General features: G+C 45.7%; 1 protein-coding gene across 14 annotated transcripts in view; it reads right to left on the bottom strand.

The window, feature by feature from the left end:
• LOC135416934 (arf-GAP with GTPase, ANK repeat and PH domain-containing protein 1) overlaps nt 1-19984 on the bottom strand; it is a 319524-nt gene that overhangs the window by 106543 nt on the left and 192997 nt on the right. For all 14 annotated transcript variants that reach the window (XM_064660296.1, XM_064660297.1, XM_064660301.1 and 11 more), the window contains one exon: nt 9976-10144. In XM_064660296.1, coding sequence (XP_064516366.1) covers nt 9976-10144 — 169 coding nt within the window. The remainder of the gene's footprint in view (nt 1-9975; nt 10145-19984) is intronic.

Here is a 19984-nt window from a genome sequence, read left to right as displayed (position 1 = left end):
ACAGACAGACACCCATCTTCACATTAACCCCAAACTCCTGGACAGTTACTTGGCCCATTCTGGAGCTGTGAAAGAGTTGTCTCTTCAGATACATCCCAAATGCATCAGCTGGTTGCTTAAGTTGATTAGCAGGGGGCAGTTAAATTACTATGCTAATCCATGTATTCTCAGCACTGTTTCCTTGATATGGATATGTGTATATGCTTACTGGGAAGCCTTGATTAGTTCAAGCTTCAATGTGTCAAAGGCTCCAGATTCTTTCCAAAGAATAATTTTAGCTGTACTCACATCCCTAAAGTGTGGGAGCTGATTTGAAAAGGTACTTACCTCTACCATATGCTATTTTTCTTTAAACAATTTGCATTTCAAAGGGAATATGGCATTTATATTTGAATGAATATCAGTATGTTGCCAGAACTTGTCTCAAATGAGCAAAAAAAAAGATGCTGGTCTCCTATTGAACAAAAATGTTTTCATCTACCAAAGGAGCATCAAAGGAAGAATTCCTCTTTCTAGCTCTAGACAGCTTTATTAAAACTATCTTTTCTGATGTTATAAAACACCCCGTTATGATCGCGCTTACAAAACGTTCAGACAATTAAGTTCCACAAAACCCTTCCAAATTAAGATTCAAGGTAATTTCCAGGTTTGGCCAATGCTCAGCAGAAGTGCCTCTAAGAAGAGTGAGCGTGCTCACACAAAATCCAATTTATATCCCCATTTATTCAGCATAAATCACTGCAAAGAGCAAGTGAAGGCGAGACTGGGCACAAGAGGAATTAAGCCATGTACGTAGGTAATGAGAGGCTGAGAGAAACACACACCCTGGGGGCAGAACGTGTCTCCATTTCCCAAAAAGAAGGGAGCCACTTCGGCTCTTCCTACTCAGTTGTTGCGGATTTGTAAAACAACAAACCATAAATGCAAGGTCAGGTTACAGTCCTTAGAAATGCTATGAAAATAACAAAGATTTATACAAACACAGGGGACAAGATGTTAAGGGTGGATCTGGTCAGTAAAAGACAAAAGATAAAGGCTCTATTACAAAAATTAATTAAATTAATAAAATAAGCAGTTGAGGTTGATATAAATGTTCTCTTACATAAACGCTGTAACTTGTCCCACAAACCAGAAACCACTCAGAGTTTTTGTCACACTGCTCCTGCAGTGGAGCAGTTCTGTGGGCAGCATGGCAGCAATCCCTCTTTTGCTGTTTTTTAACTCAGTAGTACAGTGAATCACCGCTGGGCAGCACAGGTTACCTCAACAGACACATCACTTCAAGCCTTCACCAACTCCAGCAGCCAGTAATCACACCTGCACAGCCAACACAGCTCTCACTGCACCCAGAAGTGAGAAACAAGTGACTTCGACACACAAGTGATCTTCATTTCCCACTGCAGACACAGCTGTGATTCCTCCCAAACAAATCGGCTACAAGAACTTACATTCCTGAGTGCAACTACTCATGGATTTATGAGACCAGCAGACACTGCAAGAGTCATGAAGCAGAACTGCATTTTTCCATGAAGCAGCAGCGTGCAAGACCCGCAGAGAGGCTGCACAGAAAGACTGAATCAGACAAACTGCAGCCCACTGCTATGCTTTCTCTATGGTCATGTTTTATTTGTGCCAAGCTCTTCATGTTCACAATGAGTTTCTCTCCCGAAAAAAAAAAAAAAGGAAGAAAAAGGGAAATAAACCTCTTAAGGCCAGAGGGTTGCGCTCACCAGCTGTTAGAACTAATGAAAAATACATTAGAGTTGTGGGTCAGGAAATCCTGACTCTTGATATCAGAGGGTTAATTGTTTCAAATCATGTTGGGTCAATCTGTGTTGCAGGAATTCTGCCTATTCTTGAAATGCCCTCTAATTCATCAAAAGGCACTGTCAAGTAGGTTACATGGGCTGTTGGACGCCCATTCCCAATCCACACCCAGCACTGCTCCCTCAAGCCTTTTCAGGCATTAGGGTGTAAAGAGAAAGGGAGAGGCCTCCTTGCTGGCTGCAAAAGGATGGGAAGCATTCCCTTCCCCTGCCCTCTGCATCCTGCTCAGGGGTTAATTCCCAGAGTTGTGCAGAAATCTTTCCAGTGGACAAACCCTCCCTGAGGAATGTCTGATCATCCCTGCTGTACTTTCTGCCTCTGCTTCACCTGTAGATACGACCCTTGGGACCAGGAGAATTTGGGGATGGCTCTTCTGGGTTCCTTCAGTTTGCTGCCTCAGCATTCATCTTTTCCAGAGGGATCCTCCTTTCCTCACCCACTCTGGAGATTTCACGCTGCACTGAAATCTGGGAAAACAGCTACTTCCAGCTCCTTTCCTCTCCAGCTGAGGAGAGTCAGCCTGCACTGGAAGGGAGGCACTGCCCAGGTGTCAGGGCACTGTCTGGCCATGTTCTCAGAAGATCAGCTGTGGGACCAGGGCTCCAACTTCCACAGCCAGCTTCTTCAGTGGGTAAATTCCCTGAAGCATTGCCATGGATTCTGTTTCAAGCACACTGTCTCTGCCCCGGGTTGAGCAGGGATTTAAAATATCTTGAGCTTATTCGTATATGGAACAAGAAAGAGTGAGAGGGAGGCTTGGAACTAGATGATCCTTCAGGTCCCTTCCAACCCAAACCACTCAGTGATCCTAAAACTTTCCAAACCACAGTGGTTCCAGTGTTAAAACTCTCCTTCAACACGCTGGCAATCATTTTCAGTTCTGTACCAGGCAACTCGCTTGTGGGTTCTACTTATTTTTAAGATCTTTTTTTTCCCCAGAAGCATCTCTTTACTGCCCAAAATTCCTGAGGATAAGCAGCTATTCACAGAGGAAGCCCTTCCATCTCCATCCCCACAACCCAGGCTCGATTAGCAGCGCACAGACCGAGCGGGGTCAATACTAATGAACAAACAAGGCAGTGCCAAGAAATATCCTGGCAGTGAAGGACATGGTGCTGGGAGTATAACGAGGAAAGCTATTATTCTCAGAGAATGCCAAAGCCACACAGCAAGTGTGGAGGAAAATTAAGTCATCAGAGGAGACATCTCTTCTAAAAGAAAGTTAAACCCAAGATCTTCACCACGGGCTCCTGCTCAAGATCCCCGACTATTTATTCTGCTGGGATCAAAGTGTGTTTTCCTTTCCTGGCAATGGTTTTAACAAATAAAAGTAATAAATAAGGTTTGCTTGGCTTTCTGGGCAAGTCCTGACTGAGGTTACCTGCTTGTTCAGGGACTGCAGCTTTAAGACCCAGAGGTTTTACATGGGCAAAAGCTCTACTTTGTATTGTTCTTACTTGGTTGTCATTCCTCTTGAGAACCATGAACTGAACTTTGCAAAAAATAACAGCACAGAATCAAACCCTTCACAGGTCCGTTGCTGCTGACACTACAGCAGAGCCCCGTGCAGGGGCCTGAGGCCAGGGATGTAAAATGCTTCCTAATCCCATCAACTGCCTGTGGAAGTTGTTAATCATGGCACCGGAGAGGGGGTGGTGGGTCTCACCTGCACTGTCAGGATTAACTGAACCAACTCTGGGAGCTTCCCACGAGCTACAACCCTCCCCAAACCCCGCGAGCTGCATACAGAGCCCCTCCAGGATGGGGAGGGATGATTGCTTGGCATTCCCATATCCTCCTGCCTGTTAAGGAAAGGAACAAAGAAACTTTATTTTCGCAAAAGAGACAATAGCTATGAATGTGAGATGACTTTTTTTTTTTAATAGCTATTGCCACTGTAACAGCAGCTAAGTGAATGCATGTCTGCAGTGTGAGCAGTTTTGATAAACAGCCTCTGCGGGCCACACAACGGGGATAATGTATCCTTAAGTACTGCCAATGAGCTGCCATTCTGCACAGCCAATTACTTCTGTGCGTCTGTCACTCAAAGGAAAAATGACTGAGCCCATTAGATCAAACCTTTGTCACTGTTCCTAATGCACTCTTAGGCCTCATTAATCTGAGGGAGCAGCAACACAGCCGCCGGTGCCTCATTGCCTCCCCCACAACAGGCCCACGTGAATCTTCTCATCTCTCCCCCAAGTGCACCACGTTAATCAAGCTCTCCTTATTACCCCGGTCCCTGTCACGGCGGAGAGCGCTCTCTCTCTTAAATGCTCTCATTATGGTCCATCTTTAGAGCCGGCTGAGTGGAAAAAAAAAAATAGAGGGGAAAAAAAAAAAGAGCCAGATAGAAAGAGAAGAGGAAAAAGCAAGTCCGATCGCATTAATATTCATGACAATAATTAGTATTCTAGGTCACTGAATATTCATGCTATTAGTTTGGTTTTTTATGGGTTTGCTGGATGTCCTGATTGCTGGAGTGTGGAGGAAAACAGCATGGTTGGGACTTTAGATGTCAACGGCAGTTCAATACTCCAAACACATTTGTGAATTTTTTTCCCCGTTTAGTAAATCAGCTTCAACCCTCCTGATGGCTTTAATATCTTCAAATCACCGGGGGAAAGAGAGCGAACAACCCCGCGAAGGTCTGAACGTCCAACCAGTTGGTACCACCCGCAGCAGCCGTCAGGAGTCAGTGGGATTGCACCAGGTGGACAGGGCAGAGCTGGGATTTTATTCAGGATATGGTGCCATGGAGGCATGAAAATCAGTGGGAGGGAAACAGGCACGGGCTGAGCAGCACCGGCTGCGGTTTGTCTGTCACCCTCCTGAGGCTCCCCGACACATTCCTGCCCTCAGCCCACCTCAGCATCACCGGGGACGGGCACCCTCTGCCCACCTCTAGAAAGGATCCTCAGACAGTTCCTTTCTCCCCTCCTTCCCTAAAGAGAAAACCTAAGCAAACTCTTTTTTACCCCCAATATTTAACAAATGCAGTTATTTTATCAAATACTTATTTTATTAAGGCTCACACGTGCCCTGCTCCTTTACCCCCGTTATTGAGGAACATAGGGTACTCAGTGAAAGTTTCTTGCTCTCTAGTTCTGGAAAGAGCAAATCCTAGTCCACAGGAATGGGAGAAGATGACCTTGAGGGATCCCCCTCTAGTGGGATGAAAGGGAAATCTCCGATGCACTTCAAATTGGGCTTTTTTTCCTCGGAAACGAGCAAACTGACAACTTCTCCTTCCATTGCTGCAGCTGTGTATCACTGAACTAACAGCAAACCCAATCAAATGGAAAATTGACTCGGGTGATTAATGACAAAAGTAAATCACAAACTTGTATTTGTGGTCTGTGGCAAATCCATGAACCCCACGTTTCACGTTCAATCCAATCACCTCACGTACCTCGTCAGACTGCAAAATTAGTGAAATACCTGCCAACAACCAACTTGGGGGAACCACACCAGATCAAACCTGGCTTTGTCGTGTCCACACCGCCCCAGTACACAACCTCAGGGACCTCCAAGTAAAGAATTGAGAGCACATTCAAGAATTTAGGACTCAGTTTAGCATTTGTCTGCAAAGGCACCCACGATCTACAGGCTGTGGAGCAACTGCCTGTGAGCTCTTGGCTTGATAAACGTTTTTACTCATCATCAGCCTGATCACAACATCTGAATCCTCACAGTGCCCTCCAATTAAAAAAAATTATTGTATGGTCTACAAAAACCACTGATGATTTGATAGATGATCACAATTAATAACAGCCAGAAAACTCACACTGATAAGAATGTGAAGCTGCTGTTCCTGTGGCATCTGAAATGTCACCCAGAGTTAGCAGATAACAACCTTCAGCACCCTTAACGACGGCCTGGAACTCACACATTTTGGGATACTCACATACTGTACAGTCACTACTGTAAGGAAATTTAATAGCACCAAATTATTTAAATGAAGTGTTAATCAGGAAACTATTTATCTCTACACCACAAGCTATTTTTAGACGTGAACTTTCTACATCAGTGGCTCTTGCTGCAGCTCAGGCTTTGGGTTGTTTGGAGGGGAGAAGAAATAAATGACTCCTGGGAGGGATTTCAGGAACAAGTTCACCTTCAGGTCAGTCAGCTCAAAGCCAACCCAACTTGGGAGCAAATGAAACCTGGACCCAACTTCTGCTCCAAAGTCAGCAAGAGCTGAGTCAGCTTCCAGAAGAGACTGGCCAGTGGGATGGACAGGACTCTGGCCCTGCTGCATTATTAGAGAAGGTTGGAACTGAGCAAGTCCAAGAGTTATCCTTTTCTGAAGGACTTCCAACTGAGCTGCATCAACAGAATGATGCTCAGTGCCACATAAATTTAATTTAAATTTCAGTTACTTAAGCATCACTAGGATACCAGAAAAGTAACACAGTTTTAGATTAAAGGGAATAAACATCTATTTTCCCCAGCTCACAGATTCCCACCAAGTTAGTTTACAAGAACAGGGACCTTTCCTAAAGCCATGGTTAATAAGCCTAGATATAACATAGGTAACACAACTAAAACAACACCCCATGTCTCTTTATTTTCTGGGAGAAGCTGCCACACAGAATCCCAGTTCTTTCAGCAGAAACCCCAAACTGCACCTCCAAGAAAGCCCAGAGGCCAGTTTTCAACTAAAAGTCAACCTTTTCCCAGGCAGTGTCTGGCTTTGCAGCAGCAGAGCAGCTTCACCTTCTAGTCATTCGTCTGCTTTGTGACAGAGCACCCAAAACACTCCTTTTCCCTAATGCTGTTTCACTTCAGTTTGGACAGTGTCCTACCACGACTGTGACCTGATGCCAAGGAAAAGAATTTTCCCAGCCCTTATATCAGTGGAAACTCAGCAGAAAGAGTAAAGATCTGGAGGTTTTTTCTCTTCATCTATTCTCATAAAGATCTTCATTTTTTTACATCTCAGAAATGGAAATTCTCAAGGACTGGAATTTGGCTTTTGTTGATAAGATGATTATTACCCAGAGACACCTGCTTTGTTTGGGATGAAAACATTTATGGACTGGGATAACTGTCACTGAGAGATGGTTATTATATGTCTGCTTGTCAAAGTCTTTAAAACCAGAAAAACAACAATGTTCAGACCAGAAATGCCACAAAGCACGACAAAATTCCATGTACTTTTAAACTTTCACCTTCTGCATGTGACCCCTATGGCAATTAAACCTAACAGCAAACCTTGCACCTCCTGCTTGGCTGTCACAACTTGGATTGCCAAATAACTGAGTTTGCCCCTCCTGAATTCACAGCATCACCCTGAGGAGCCTCATTCCTTCTACCCTGCTCATAGCAATGCTCTGGGAAGCACCTTGGGAAAGATGAATTACAAGAAATTCCACTAAGAGCCAGAGAAAACTATCTGCTGAGCACTCATGAAAAATTAATTTAGAACATGTCAGTCATAGGCAATCCAACAGGCATCTAATCTATAGATCTGTTGGCCAAGTTGGCACTGACATCCATCCTTAAGGGGCAGCTTCCAAACAGTGTTTAACTGACCATCAATGTCTTTAAATGAAGACATCATTTAATATAAGCACTATGTGACTGCTTTGGGGAAGAGGTAACGTGCAACAGTGAGAGTATAGTGAATTTACAGGCCTAAAACTAAAAATAGCAAGTGCTGATTCCTTCTGTGTGGTTCAAGCCTCATCCATGCACAGATCCGTGTACAGAAACCTCCCTGTGAAAAACCAGTAACAAGTTCAGCCCTGTAATCAATTTTCAAGCCCTACACAAGCTGAAGACAAGATTTTCCCAGGAAAAGCTCTGAGACAGCAGCACAGCCTGCAAGGGGTAATTTGCAGGTGTCTTTAGCTGCATGACAGGTAAGTGCAAATACATCAGCAGAATCGAGCACCGAATACCTACAGGGCTCCCACCCAACAGCAGCTGTGACCAAAATACCTGACCACAGCAAGATTCAGAGTAGCAAACCAGGCACAGACTGGGACAGTGTCTTTTTTTTTTTTTTCAGTATTAATATTCCCCTATTTTAAAATCCCTCTCTGCAATGCAGCTCTTCAGCCTCACCTGAACACAAGAACATTGGGAGGGACACATGGACTGATGCAGAGCTGAGCTGCTGGCAGGGACTTCCCAGATCCAGTGTGTCCTACTACTTTCTTAATTTCATTTTCATTTCTTTGGGTTTTTTTAAGTAATACTTTCCTGATGAGCAGTTACTTTTTATGTTTGCTTTTAATCCAGTAACAAGCAGCAGATGCTGACCAGGCATCAAAACCAGCAAAGTCTTTCAGTATTTCTAAGCAACATGATGAAGAAGCCAAGAGAGAGGACAGAAGCTTCAACTATTCCCACAGTGTTATTTGAAACCCACTACCTAAAAGTAGAGCTGTTTTCCAGCATTTGCACTTTCTGGACTGATGCATTTGCCTCAGTGTGATCAAACCTCAGGCTGGCCAGGACAGACACACAGTGCTCCCACCCCTGCCAGGGAGAGCTGTCTGCTTTGCACTGTCATGGAAAGCCTCCCTCTGACCTGGCAATCTAAGCAGAAGCAAAAACATGAAAATTCCATGCTATAAATTTATTTTATCACATATCTCTGAATGTTTTCAAAAATGTACCTCTCTGGAGCAATCAAGTAATTTTTGCCTGTGTTCAAATGACTTAAAAGCAGAAATCTCTAATTGGAACATCTTACCCCTGCTTTATTGACTCAGCCCAGCACTTTTCTTCCCTAAATTACAAAATATATTGAAAAACAAAAGCACTCCCTGCACCCAGTCATCTAAATTAAACAGCAAACTGCAGGGGTGTCTGCTCAGTGGCACCACTTCCAAAATCCATCTCAACCAGCAGCATTCCCATTTGGAAGAGATCAAACTTCTCCATTTTCTCCTAATACAGGGGAACACACACTGCAAACACACAGGGAATTACACCTTGACTTGAAGCTCTGGGGATTGGAATGAGATGATCTTTGAGGTCCCTTCCAACCCAACCCACTCTGGGATTCTGTGAAGCATCAGGTAACCACGACCATTCAAGTGAAGACTCCTGAACATCCAGCTGACCGAGCTCCTTCCCATGGCTGCTGCTCCCACTGGGTGCTGCACAGGGACAGGAGTGTGTGTGGATGGGTTTTTGGCACACGCTGGAGGGGTCTGTGTTAATCATAAATGCAAAAGGCACTCAGCACTTTATGGACACCATCCCAAACATGCTGACAGAACTTCCACTAGACCATTAGGAGTTTTGTATAAGCTGCACATTTCACAAGATAAATTGTCACAAATGTTTTCTCTTAATGCAATTTTTTAAAATCCACTCAGCTGTATGGACAAGTACTTCAGGGAACAATAAACTTCTTTGTTTAGAGCTCTCAAGGAGCTATAAACTACTTCCATAAACTAATTAGAACAGCTTTCTACAGAAGAATCTTGCTCTTGGAAAGTCCAAATTATGAATCCTTCTAAAAGCAGAAAGAAGGGCTGTGGATCCCACCAGGAAGCCATAAAGAGCTCTTTCAAATCATACAGCATTTGTTTTTCCTAAGTACTAGACCTAATAGATCATCAGGCATTGGAATGGGCTGCCCAGAGAGGTGGTGGATTCACCATCCCTGGAGATTTTTAAATGCAGACTGGACGTGGCACTGAGTGCCATGATCTAGTAAATGGACTGGATTTGGACCAAGGGTTGGACTCGATGATCTCGGAGGTCTTTTCCAACCCAATCGATTCTATGATTCTATGATCAATTCTTTGTTAATTTCTGTGAAAATAGGTAGGGTTTTGGCAAGTATAAGGTAACAAATACACAATTACAGACACTGAAGGCTCCTCAGAACCTCTTGTGCAGGACAGACCAGCAGCCAGGGCTTGAAAAGTTCCACATGAGTGGAATCACAGAATCATGGAACAGTCTGGATTGGAGGGGACCTTAAAGACCACTTAGTTCCAACTCCCCTGCCACGGGCAGGGACACACCTTCCACTAGCCCAGGCTGCTCCAAGTCCCGTCCAACCTGGCCTTGGACACTATTCCCAGACATCATTCCCACCCCAGTCACACACAACAACTGCCTGCAGGCACTGGAAACGCCATTTTTTCCCATTTTTTCCCTAACACGGTGCTCTCTTACCTGAATTTGGCGAGATGTGTAAACTGCTCATGTCCTTGGAGAGGCCGTTGGTTTTGGGGCTGGAAATGGGTGCACAGGCTGATGTGGCTCGGGGTGGCCTCTTCCCAGGGACCTTCACAGTGGTTCTCAGCAAGTCGATTTCTTTCCCATGAACGTTCTGCATATAGTCCTGGCAAGAGGGAAGAGAGACCCAAACCCCAACATCAAACAGGGAGTTCTATAAACAACAGAAATAACAAACCTGGTTCCATAAGACTTTGGCCCGACATCCGCTGACAGCACCCACTGTATGGTTTTCCCCTTCCTTCCATTTTTCTTGATAATCCCTTGCTACTACAATTAATTCCAAGTCTGGAGCTTTCTACTACACCCTCAAACTACCAGCTGGAGTCTGGTTTGAGCTACATGTAGGAGTTCACTAGCTAGAAGGTCCCAAACAGAGACGACAAAGCTGAGTGTCCCTCACGAGCACATTTACTTGTGCCTCCTCTCTGCCAGCGTGTTGTGCCCTTATCTCTTCCTCAAATTTGGCTGAAGTGGATCAGCAGGCACAAAAGGGCACCAGCACGTAAGGTTTGGCCAATTCCAACTTTGCTTCCTTAGAATATGAGACCCTTCCTCCACCCCCACAAAAAATCACAGAAGGGAAAAAAGCATGCAAATTGCATCTGATTAGAGGAAACACCCAGATGTGGAAAAGGCTTTTGCTAATTCCTGTTTGGAAAGCCCAAATGGGGAAAGAAATGTAAGAGTAAATAGACACATAAAAATGGTGTTTTTACCAGAAAGCAATTGATTAAGGTCAGACAGCCACTGAGGCTGCAATCCTGGGACACATTCAGCAGAGATATTTCCAGGAGAGATGGTGAATGACACCACAAGACACCAAAGTTCTCACTTCCTGGTACACAAGGTTGTGGTTACTCACATTCCAGAAAAAGTGCCTGAAACTGGAACAACTATGAGGGCACTAAAAGAAACAAAAGAGATGGTGTCTTACAGAGGACATGCAAGAGGGGACACACAGGAGAGCAAAATCAAGGGTGAAAAGGGACAAGATCACCGCACAAAAGGATATCTGGGTTGTCCAGAGAAGCTGTGGCTGCCCCTGGATCCCTGGAAGTGTCCAAGGCCAGGTTGGATGGGGCGTGGAGCAACCTGGGCTAGTGGAAGGTGTCCCTGCCCATGGCAGCAGATGAACAGGATGGTGTTTAAAGTCCCTTCCAACCCAAACCAGTCTGTGATTCCACGATTAAATATCCCAAGAGGAGAACAGCAGTATGAACTGGTTGGGAAAAGATCTGGGCTGAAGTTCTTGAGTTAAGCTGGAGACCAGGGGAGTGGTATTCCTGAGCCACTTCTGTGGGGAGGCAAAAAGTCTTAATTCCTTTTCAGACAGAACCTGATCGCCTCGCAGAGACCTGGGTGACACCATGGGCACCTGCATGAGCTCAGATGTAACTCCCCCTTGTCCAAGTCATCAGAGCAAGATTCAGCCAGATGACAGGTGTTAGATGACAGACTGCCTGCACAGACCTGGACACCACCAGAGCACCCATTTCACACGAAAACTCCCGAGTGTACCCCAAACCCGTATCACTGCTGCCACAGTACAGGGAACAATCAGCTCCCTCATCAAGATTCTTTCACCTTTGACAGCTTTTACAATGCAAATTATATATTCTGCTCAAAATCCATCAAAAACCTGGGACCAGCATTAATTTCTTCCCAGTTAACAGTAATCTGTGATAAACCCCCCAGACTAAGCCATCACATCAGCTTATTTCTCCCTAGCTGAGAAGTTTTAACAGTAAAAGGTGGGGCCTGAGCAATTCCTGGGGAGAGGACGCAGAGCTCTGCTGCCAAAAGAAACAAAGGCAATCCATTAAGGAAAATTCCTTTACTAGGTGTTAGACAGAGACGAACAAAAGCGTTTCATCCATAAATTACCAAGTTGGCGGAACTTTCTTGTTCGGTGTCAGTTCTTCGCAAATTAAAATACAATAAGCAGAAGATAATTGAGCATTTATTGCTTATGGGCTCTAAAATGAGGCTTAATCAGAGAGTGACTAAAACTCGGCACGTGCTCTTTTCTAATAGACATGTTTTATTTCATGTACAGCCACAGAGCGCTCCACTTTCACTGCAGAAGGAGGTGTTTATTCCAGATTCTTCAGATGAAAGGCATGTACGACTTCCCTGCCAGCTCGTGAGATGTGACAGGGCATTATTAAAGCCCTTTTAATTGGGATTGAACCAGGTTTAAGGTGAGCTATAAACCATTTGAGAGAGCAAGTGAATGTTGGCAAACAGAAAATAAATGCGCTGCAGCCACACCGTTATTAGACCAAAGTGCCCGAGCACAACAGATGCCAAGTAGGTATTAATGTCAGCTTAAATATTTATGGGGATATATCAAATGTAAATAATAAAGGCTCTTTCATTGTGTGCAGGATGCATAGCGATAATCTGTGCATCCCTCCCGAGGAGGGGGGCCAGGCCCACATTCCCAGCCGGCGGAGGGAGCTCCGTCAGATCCCGCTCGGGGAATAGAACTTCAAACTACAAAATAATGTGGCGGCTTCAGAAGCGCAATGGAGGGTTTGATCAGATTAGAACAGATGAGGGTCTTGCTGTCATCTGGAATATGCTGTGTTAAAGAGAAGACAGCAAGCCAGATTTTGATATGCAAATGGTACAGAGATAACTCCCCGAGATGTTAGTTGTAGAAAATGCTGATCCGAGAAAAAAGGGGGAAAAACCCTTTAACAAGGCATGAGGGTAATTCAAAGCCAAGTACTTTTAAACAGCACTTAACAAGTCCCTAGAGCCCACTCAACAGTGGGCCACCCCAGACGTGCCATCTTCTGCCCCTCAACAGCTTGAAAAAGTAGTAATTGTGAATCCATTTGCATTTTTCTTCTCGACTTGTCCGTGTTCATCACTCAGCAAGGCAGGGGGAAAAAAATAAAAAAAAAAAAAATAAAGCAAGCAGCAAAGGCGAGGGACCCCTCTCCAAACATGTGGCTGAGAGGAGAAGCTGGTGCCCTGGTCCCCACACCTTCGCCATCGCTTGTTTTTTACATTTCGCTCCTAATTATGTTGCATCTATCGCCATACACTTAATTAGCTGCATTAATGTGATTTCTTTTCACATAGTCAAGCAATTAAGAGCTATGATTGAGTTTCATTCAATTAGCCTCAACAAACATGCTAATTGATGTCCCAGATGCAAATGAGGTGCAGTGAGAGGAACCTGCCAGCAATCGCGAGCCGTGGCGGGGGGACCGGGGCTGGCTGACAACAGCTCTGCCTCGCAGGGCCCCCCGGCGGGGGGACACAGCCGGCAGGGCCCCGGAGCTCCCTGCAGGAACGGCGGGCGAGGAATCAAATCAGCGGCGTCCGCAGCTCCCAGGGCGGGCGAGAGCCGGAGCGATGGGATCGGAGCGTTCTCCGGCTCCGGGCAGGCCGCGGCCCCTCAGCCGGGCGCTGTCCCCGCGCAGGGGATGGCCCGCGGTCAGCGCGAACTGGCAGCTCCATCTTAGTCAGCTGTGGGGCGATGCCGCCGCCGCCAGCGCACCGATCCATCAATGATCCCCCAAAACGCGCTCCCCGCCTCGATTCCCATCGCTTTTCATCCCCAGGTCACCGGCAGCGGCTCCCGTGCGGTGCCGCAGAGGTGTTAATTTGACTACTCAAGGCCATTGACCATTATCTACGGGACTAAACAAACTGCTAAAACATCAGGGGAAAATCAAAACCGCCGCACTGACTGAAGATGACACCAAGTATCACTTGACAGCACTACGAAATGAATTGCCTTGAGTAAGAAAGAAACGATGTGCCATGACACAGAATAATGTAAAGTAAAATTACTTCAGTTCTGCTCTTAATACAGCTCTCTGTTTACAACAGCAGAAATTAATTTCACCAATTAACTGAGCAGAAGCCTTTCAGACATGCAAATTGAGCAAACGGGTATGATCATGTTTTCTAAACAGACCCACCAAAAACAGTCACTGCTATTTCGGGGGCCCCCTTTGTTTCCGAACACCAGCGGTTGTTAAATTTGCTGCCACGCACCGCAGTGACTTCTGACGGCCCTCAGAGCTGGAGAAGACACTCCACCGAGGGCCACGAGCCGAACCCAGGCTACCTGGTGGTTCCAGCCCAGAACACTGACAGCAGGCAAACATCTCCACTTCCACAGCCACACTCAGGGCTGCTGCCGCCTGCTTGGCCCCGTTTTCGGGCAGGAGGGACACACGGATCAGATTGAGGGAAAGGCAGAATGTGCTGGCTGCTGCTTCCATGAAGCTGGGACACGAACTCACATCGTTCAGGTCTATCACAGCCATCTCAAATACCTCACTAAAGGACCACTGAGCATGTGGCAGCATAGAATTATCATCAATAAATGGTTTGGGCTGCAAGGGACCTTAAGGAGACCTTCCCTTTCCAACCCCTTCCATGGCCAGGGACACCTTCCACTAGCCTAGGTTGTTCCAAGCCTCGTCCAACCTGGCCTTGGACACTTCCAGGGATCCAGGGGCAGCCATAGCTTCTCTGGGCAACCTGTGCCAGGGCCTCCCCACCCTGCCAGGGAAGGATTTCCTCCTAATATCCAATCTAAATCTATCCTTCCTCAGCTGAAGTCATCCCCCGTTGTCCTATCAGCTGCTCCCTAGGGCCATGCTTAGCTTAAAGGCATGGCTCAGGTTAGATATCAAAAACATGGATATCAAAAAGGTTTCACATCATGGCACTGGGCGAAAGGGTTTCAAAGCTCACACTGAAACCACCCACCTGGGCATTGCCATGTGTCATAACACTGAAATTTAAAAAACTACCTGCTCCCTCCTAGAGGGTCTCCCCACATGTTTCTCCCACAACATATGAAAGGAGAGACCCTCTGAGAGCAGTGACTTTCTGTGGCTATAACAGTACACAGCTATGAATATCACATTTTTTTTTTCCTTTTCAGCTATTCAAATCTCCCAGAAGCTTGTTTTTCCAACACTAGGAACAGGTCCAGGCCTAGAATCCTTCCCAGTTCTGTCCCTGGTTTACACTGTGCTTTTGATGAGCTTCTTCCCCATTCCTGGAAGTGTTCAAGGCCAGGTTGGACAGGGCTCTGAACAACCTGCTCTAGTGGAAGGTGTCCCTGCCCAAGGCAGGGAGTGGAATGAGATGAGCTTTAATGTCCCTTCCATCCCCAACCATTCCATGATTCTATAAAAAACACCTGCACTTCACGGCAGTTTCCCCCCACGATTCAATTGGGCATAACACTCCTAAGGCTCCACTTACTGAGGTTGAAATAGTGTTTCCTGATCTGAGGTGCAATAAAAATTATTATGGAAAAGAAAGTTTATGGTTGCACCTCTGGATGACGTTTTAAAGACTGAGTGCAGTGTATTTTTTGAAAGACAATTCCAGTCCTGTGAGATGACCTATAGGACCCACAAAAGGTATTGTTCACCCTCATCAGCAACAACCAAACCCTCTTCCCCCTGAAACGGGAGCAGAGCAGGAAACGGAAGGAGCCCTGACTTTTGTGCCTCTCTGTGGCAGTCAGACATTTTTATGGCGAAACACCGTCTGGAAAAGATGCAAAACAAAATTGCTAAACTGCAAAAAGAAGAAAAGGAAGGGGGGGGGGGAGAAGAAAAAAAACAAAGGGCCCCCTTCCCTTTGCTTATTGAGTTCAAAGGCATAACATGCAGCACCCTGCAGCAAATGGGAAGCTACACTAATTTTAAAGCCATAAAATGCTATAAAGTGCCCTGCGGGGCAGGACTACACTGAAGCTAGTTGCACCTAAATAAGCCATGGTTCATTTACTTCGCAGCTTAGCCTAATGTAATCATCAGTGGATTCCTAGCCTAGAGTTGTAACAGGCAAATAGCCGCTGCCGCCGAGGCGACACTCCCAGCCATGGAGGGGCTGCCGCCACACTGCTGTTGATTAGAAAATTTTTCAGTTTTGACAAGCCCTTAATGAACATAAATCGCTCCTTGATTGGTTTCCAGTTGGGGCCACAGGCACACCTCAGAAAAAACAAGTGTCCCAAGCCCTCACCCTCCTGCTTCCCAGGAAGGACCCGAGCCACGGACCGACCGCCGGGTTACGAGCCACGGTGGAATATACTCATCAAATGGTGCTGGGGAATTAGCCACCCCCCCCTGCATATAAACACGGAGGGAATGCCACTCAGCTTCATAATACATAGTTAATCTTAAGAAAAGCAATGAAATGTTATTTTCTGAGGAGAACAGAGGAATGAAAAGGCATTCTGGAAACCACTGATCACCCTAAAGCGCTGTGTCCTGACAAAAAGAAGGTCATCACCAATCTGTTTTATTCACATCAGGAATCAAGAACATTAAATTTGAGTAATAAAAAGCATTGCCTATATCTATACTGCGGTGTTTAATCTGCTCCATCAATGTTTTGGGGGCAGGGGATGAAGTCAGGGCAACACTTGGAACACAAGAGCAACAAAACATTGGTCTTTCTGTAAATGGATCACTCATTTTCATAAAATTTTAAGAAAATTCTTCCCTCTGCACTTTGCCTCTCATTAAGCCTTTGTAAAGCGAGCTGCTGTAAAAGACAAACCAGAGTTTTACCATCCTGAGTAATTTATGAAGCATTTACACCCACAGCAGTTCGCTCGGCTGGACAGGAAGCTGTCATCTTATAAACACCCCTGACTAATTAATGGCTTGGCTTTTGCCATTTAAATTGCAACTCATTCTGATCCCAAGAATTTTCCTTGACTTTCTGAAGAGAGAGCAGACGGATATGACGCTGAAATGTGTGTTTGCTCCAAGTTTGCACAGCTCTGCCACAGCAGTGCTGTGGTTGCCACATTATTGACTGTCGGCTTCCTCTAGGGCAGAGAGACCTCAACACATCAGAGATGGGCCATCACCAAACCCACGAAGTTTAACAAAGACAAGTGCTGGATTCTGCACCTGGGATGGGACAACCCTGGATGTACAGACAGACTGGGAATGAGAGCTGGAATGGACGAACCTTGTAGGTCCCTCCCAACTCAGGAGATTCTGTGATTCTAAGATCTTCAGTTTTACATTTTTCTCCCAAGTTGATCTTCACTCCATTACATCTTTCCCATGAAGATAATAAAGAAGCTTTCCAGGAAGTTCTAACAGGACTGAGCGATCTGTACAGCCACACCACTTCATAGATGCCTCTTCTGCTGTTTCATGTTTGGTATCTTTAGCCCCAAAAAAGTGAGAGCAGCTTGATTAGCACCTATTTTTTCTATAAAGGTTGGTTATCCTCTACTTATTGCTAGAAGCCACATAAATCATATATAAAGAAAACATGTAATAATTAAGAAAGGAAAGCTCTGGGAAATGTCAGTAATACTGTTAGAAAGGAGAATGTTGCTCTGAATACGGCTTTGAGGAAAAGGCTTCCAGGAAGAATGCAAGTTGTGGTGAGTACTAAGATCACCATCTCATCACCATCGTGGTAATCAGCAATTACTATACACAGATTTTGTAACTGTGCCTATCATTCATTTTTTCTATCCTAAGCAATGTTTTAGGCATGTTAATGGACGCAACAGTAACTACAATAAAAACTTACACATGATCCTGATTTATCTTCATCAATACTCAAACTGTAGCTCTGCGGCATTTGCTTTGCTAACTACTCTTTCAGGAGGCAGAGCTACATCTTATGTGAAAAATAACACAGAATTATGGAACGGTTTGGGTTGGAAGGGACCTCAAAGCTCATCTCATTCCACCCCCTTCTCCAAGCAGGTGTCCAACCTGGCCTTGGACACCTCTTTTTGTCAGTCCAAGTCTATGTTTACCAAAGCCTAATCTGAGGATTAGCTGTTGATAGGTAAGGTCAGTTAGAAGGGCTTCCAGAGCCAGCTAATATCCAGCTTTACATTCCTGGGAAGCAAAACCAGGGGGGAAAAAACAGGCACACAGGATGGTATTCTAGAAATATGTAAGGGCAAGAATATTTCTGTTCAAGCAACACAAACAACACACTTGGGAGCTACTGAACTGCCTGAGGTAATGCAGCCCTGGAAACAAGGCTGAGCTGAAATGATGGCTGGGGGGGGGAGATATTCCTGACTGGGAAGGCTGGACCCAGCTCCCAGTGCCGAGTGGCCACCACACTGCTCTCTGAAACATGAGGAGAGTTGGAATACTTGATTTGCAAGCAGGCTTTCTGTTCCCAAATAATTCGGGAAAATCAGGTAAGAGCTGATAACAACACAAAATGTCAACTGCAGCTCTGAGAAAAACACTGAGTATTGTGGGACCTGAGGAAAGTGAATGGAGCCACACCACTTCAGATACCCGCACAGAGGACATTCTCAACAGCCTCCCATTTCTCACCGAGACCACTTTTCCTGGAGGAAATGGCCAAGCAAAGAAAGCTCAAATGACACCTGAAGTCTTAAAGGAATTTTACAGGGTCTGGGGTTTTTTAGGGTTTTCTGAGAAGATGCGTCCATATAATTTATTGTTGAAGCTCCTGCACAAAGTTTAACCTGCTCTTGGATCTGACTCCTTACCAGGCTGAAATGCTGCCTTTTCAAAACAAAGCATTCAGTATATTTGAGGATAGAACAGCACTGCTGGTGCTCCCTCCAAGGGGGCTCATGCTGCTCACCCAGCCAGCACTGCATTTAAGGAAGGGTTTGGAACTGTGGCTCCTGTTGGATGAATCGGGCAGACCAGGTGAATCTGCACACCTTTCAAGGAAATAAAGATATATTTTTCCCCCTGGATCACAGTTACAATCCCCAGACCAGTGAGGAGGAAGGTTAAAGACTGCAGCAAGCAAACACCAGCCTTGCTGTGTAGACACCAGGGGTTTATGTACCAGGTGTGTCCTAGATGGGCATGACACCTTCCTTATCACTCATTTAAGAAGCTTTTCTTCTCCCACAAGGAGGAAGCTTTTATTTGAAAAGCACTGTGCTTTTATTTGAAATCAAATCTAAACCAGACAACATATAAAGGGGTAAACTGCTCTTACCAGAAAGGCTGGTTTCAGCCTTTTTTTACCCCCTTTCTTCTTTTCATAAATGAGGGGCAGAGATAATGATGATGAAGATACAAGAGCAGAAAATGGACATGTACAGCCAAAGCTTTGTCACCTGCTGCCCTGTGGCACAATGGCAACCTCTGGCAGACAGACAGTGGTGAAACACGCTCAGCTATTCATCAGGAGAAGCTGAGATAAAGCAGCAGTGCTGCCCAGCAGGTATCCTGGTGAATACATTCCGGGAGCCCTCGCTCATGGCATTCTGCCATTAAAAGCCAAGAGATGCCGCAACAAATTCCCCCGGGACCTTTTGGGGAGGCTGACGTGGAATTTGCCGGCCAGAATTTTAGTCATCCCCTCCACGGCTCTGCTCCAGAAGCCCAAGATGAATAGGGAGCTCTGGTGAACTTCGAAGCCTGAGGGTCAAAGTTCTCTCTCATTATCCCCACCATTTTCTGTCGGCGGAGCTCCTCAGCCTCCCCAGGGACGGGAAGGTTTGAGGCTCTTGAAAAAACCTGACATGACCAAGTCAGAAAACAGTAGGGTGCTTATGTACATATATTTTTCTTTCCCCGTTTTCCTCTTCCCCCACTTCCTTGAAAAGAAAGGATAGGGATTGAGCTATTGTGTCAAACATCAACCTGGTGGCATCAGCAGTCCCTCATTTAGCTGGCACAATGCCGCCCTCATTTCAACGCGCTGCCCTGCCAAACAGGCCTGACCCTCCCAGGGACACCTCCTCTGCAAGAAAGGGCCTCGTTTGATTTTTCACTCCCCACCCCAAAACCTTTCATTCTGTAGCCAGTCCTTTCAAGGAGGATGTCACTCCTGATTCCTGCAATACATATTTTCCAGGCTAAGAACTCTCCTTCGTGCCTGAGCTGCCACTGACCGATCTGACAGAGACAACTGATCCACCTGTGGCCAAACCTCCAGCAATATTTAATACAGTGCTTGCTCT

The sequence above is a fragment of the Pseudopipra pipra genome, chromosome 7 (assembly GCF_036250125.1).
Source record: "Pseudopipra pipra isolate bDixPip1 chromosome 7, bDixPip1.hap1, whole genome shotgun sequence".
Lineage (NCBI taxonomy): Eukaryota > Metazoa > Chordata > Aves > Passeriformes > Pipridae > Pseudopipra > Pseudopipra pipra.
The sequence above is the reverse complement of the archived record's forward strand: the minus strand, read 5'-3'. Positions and strand labels throughout refer to the sequence as shown.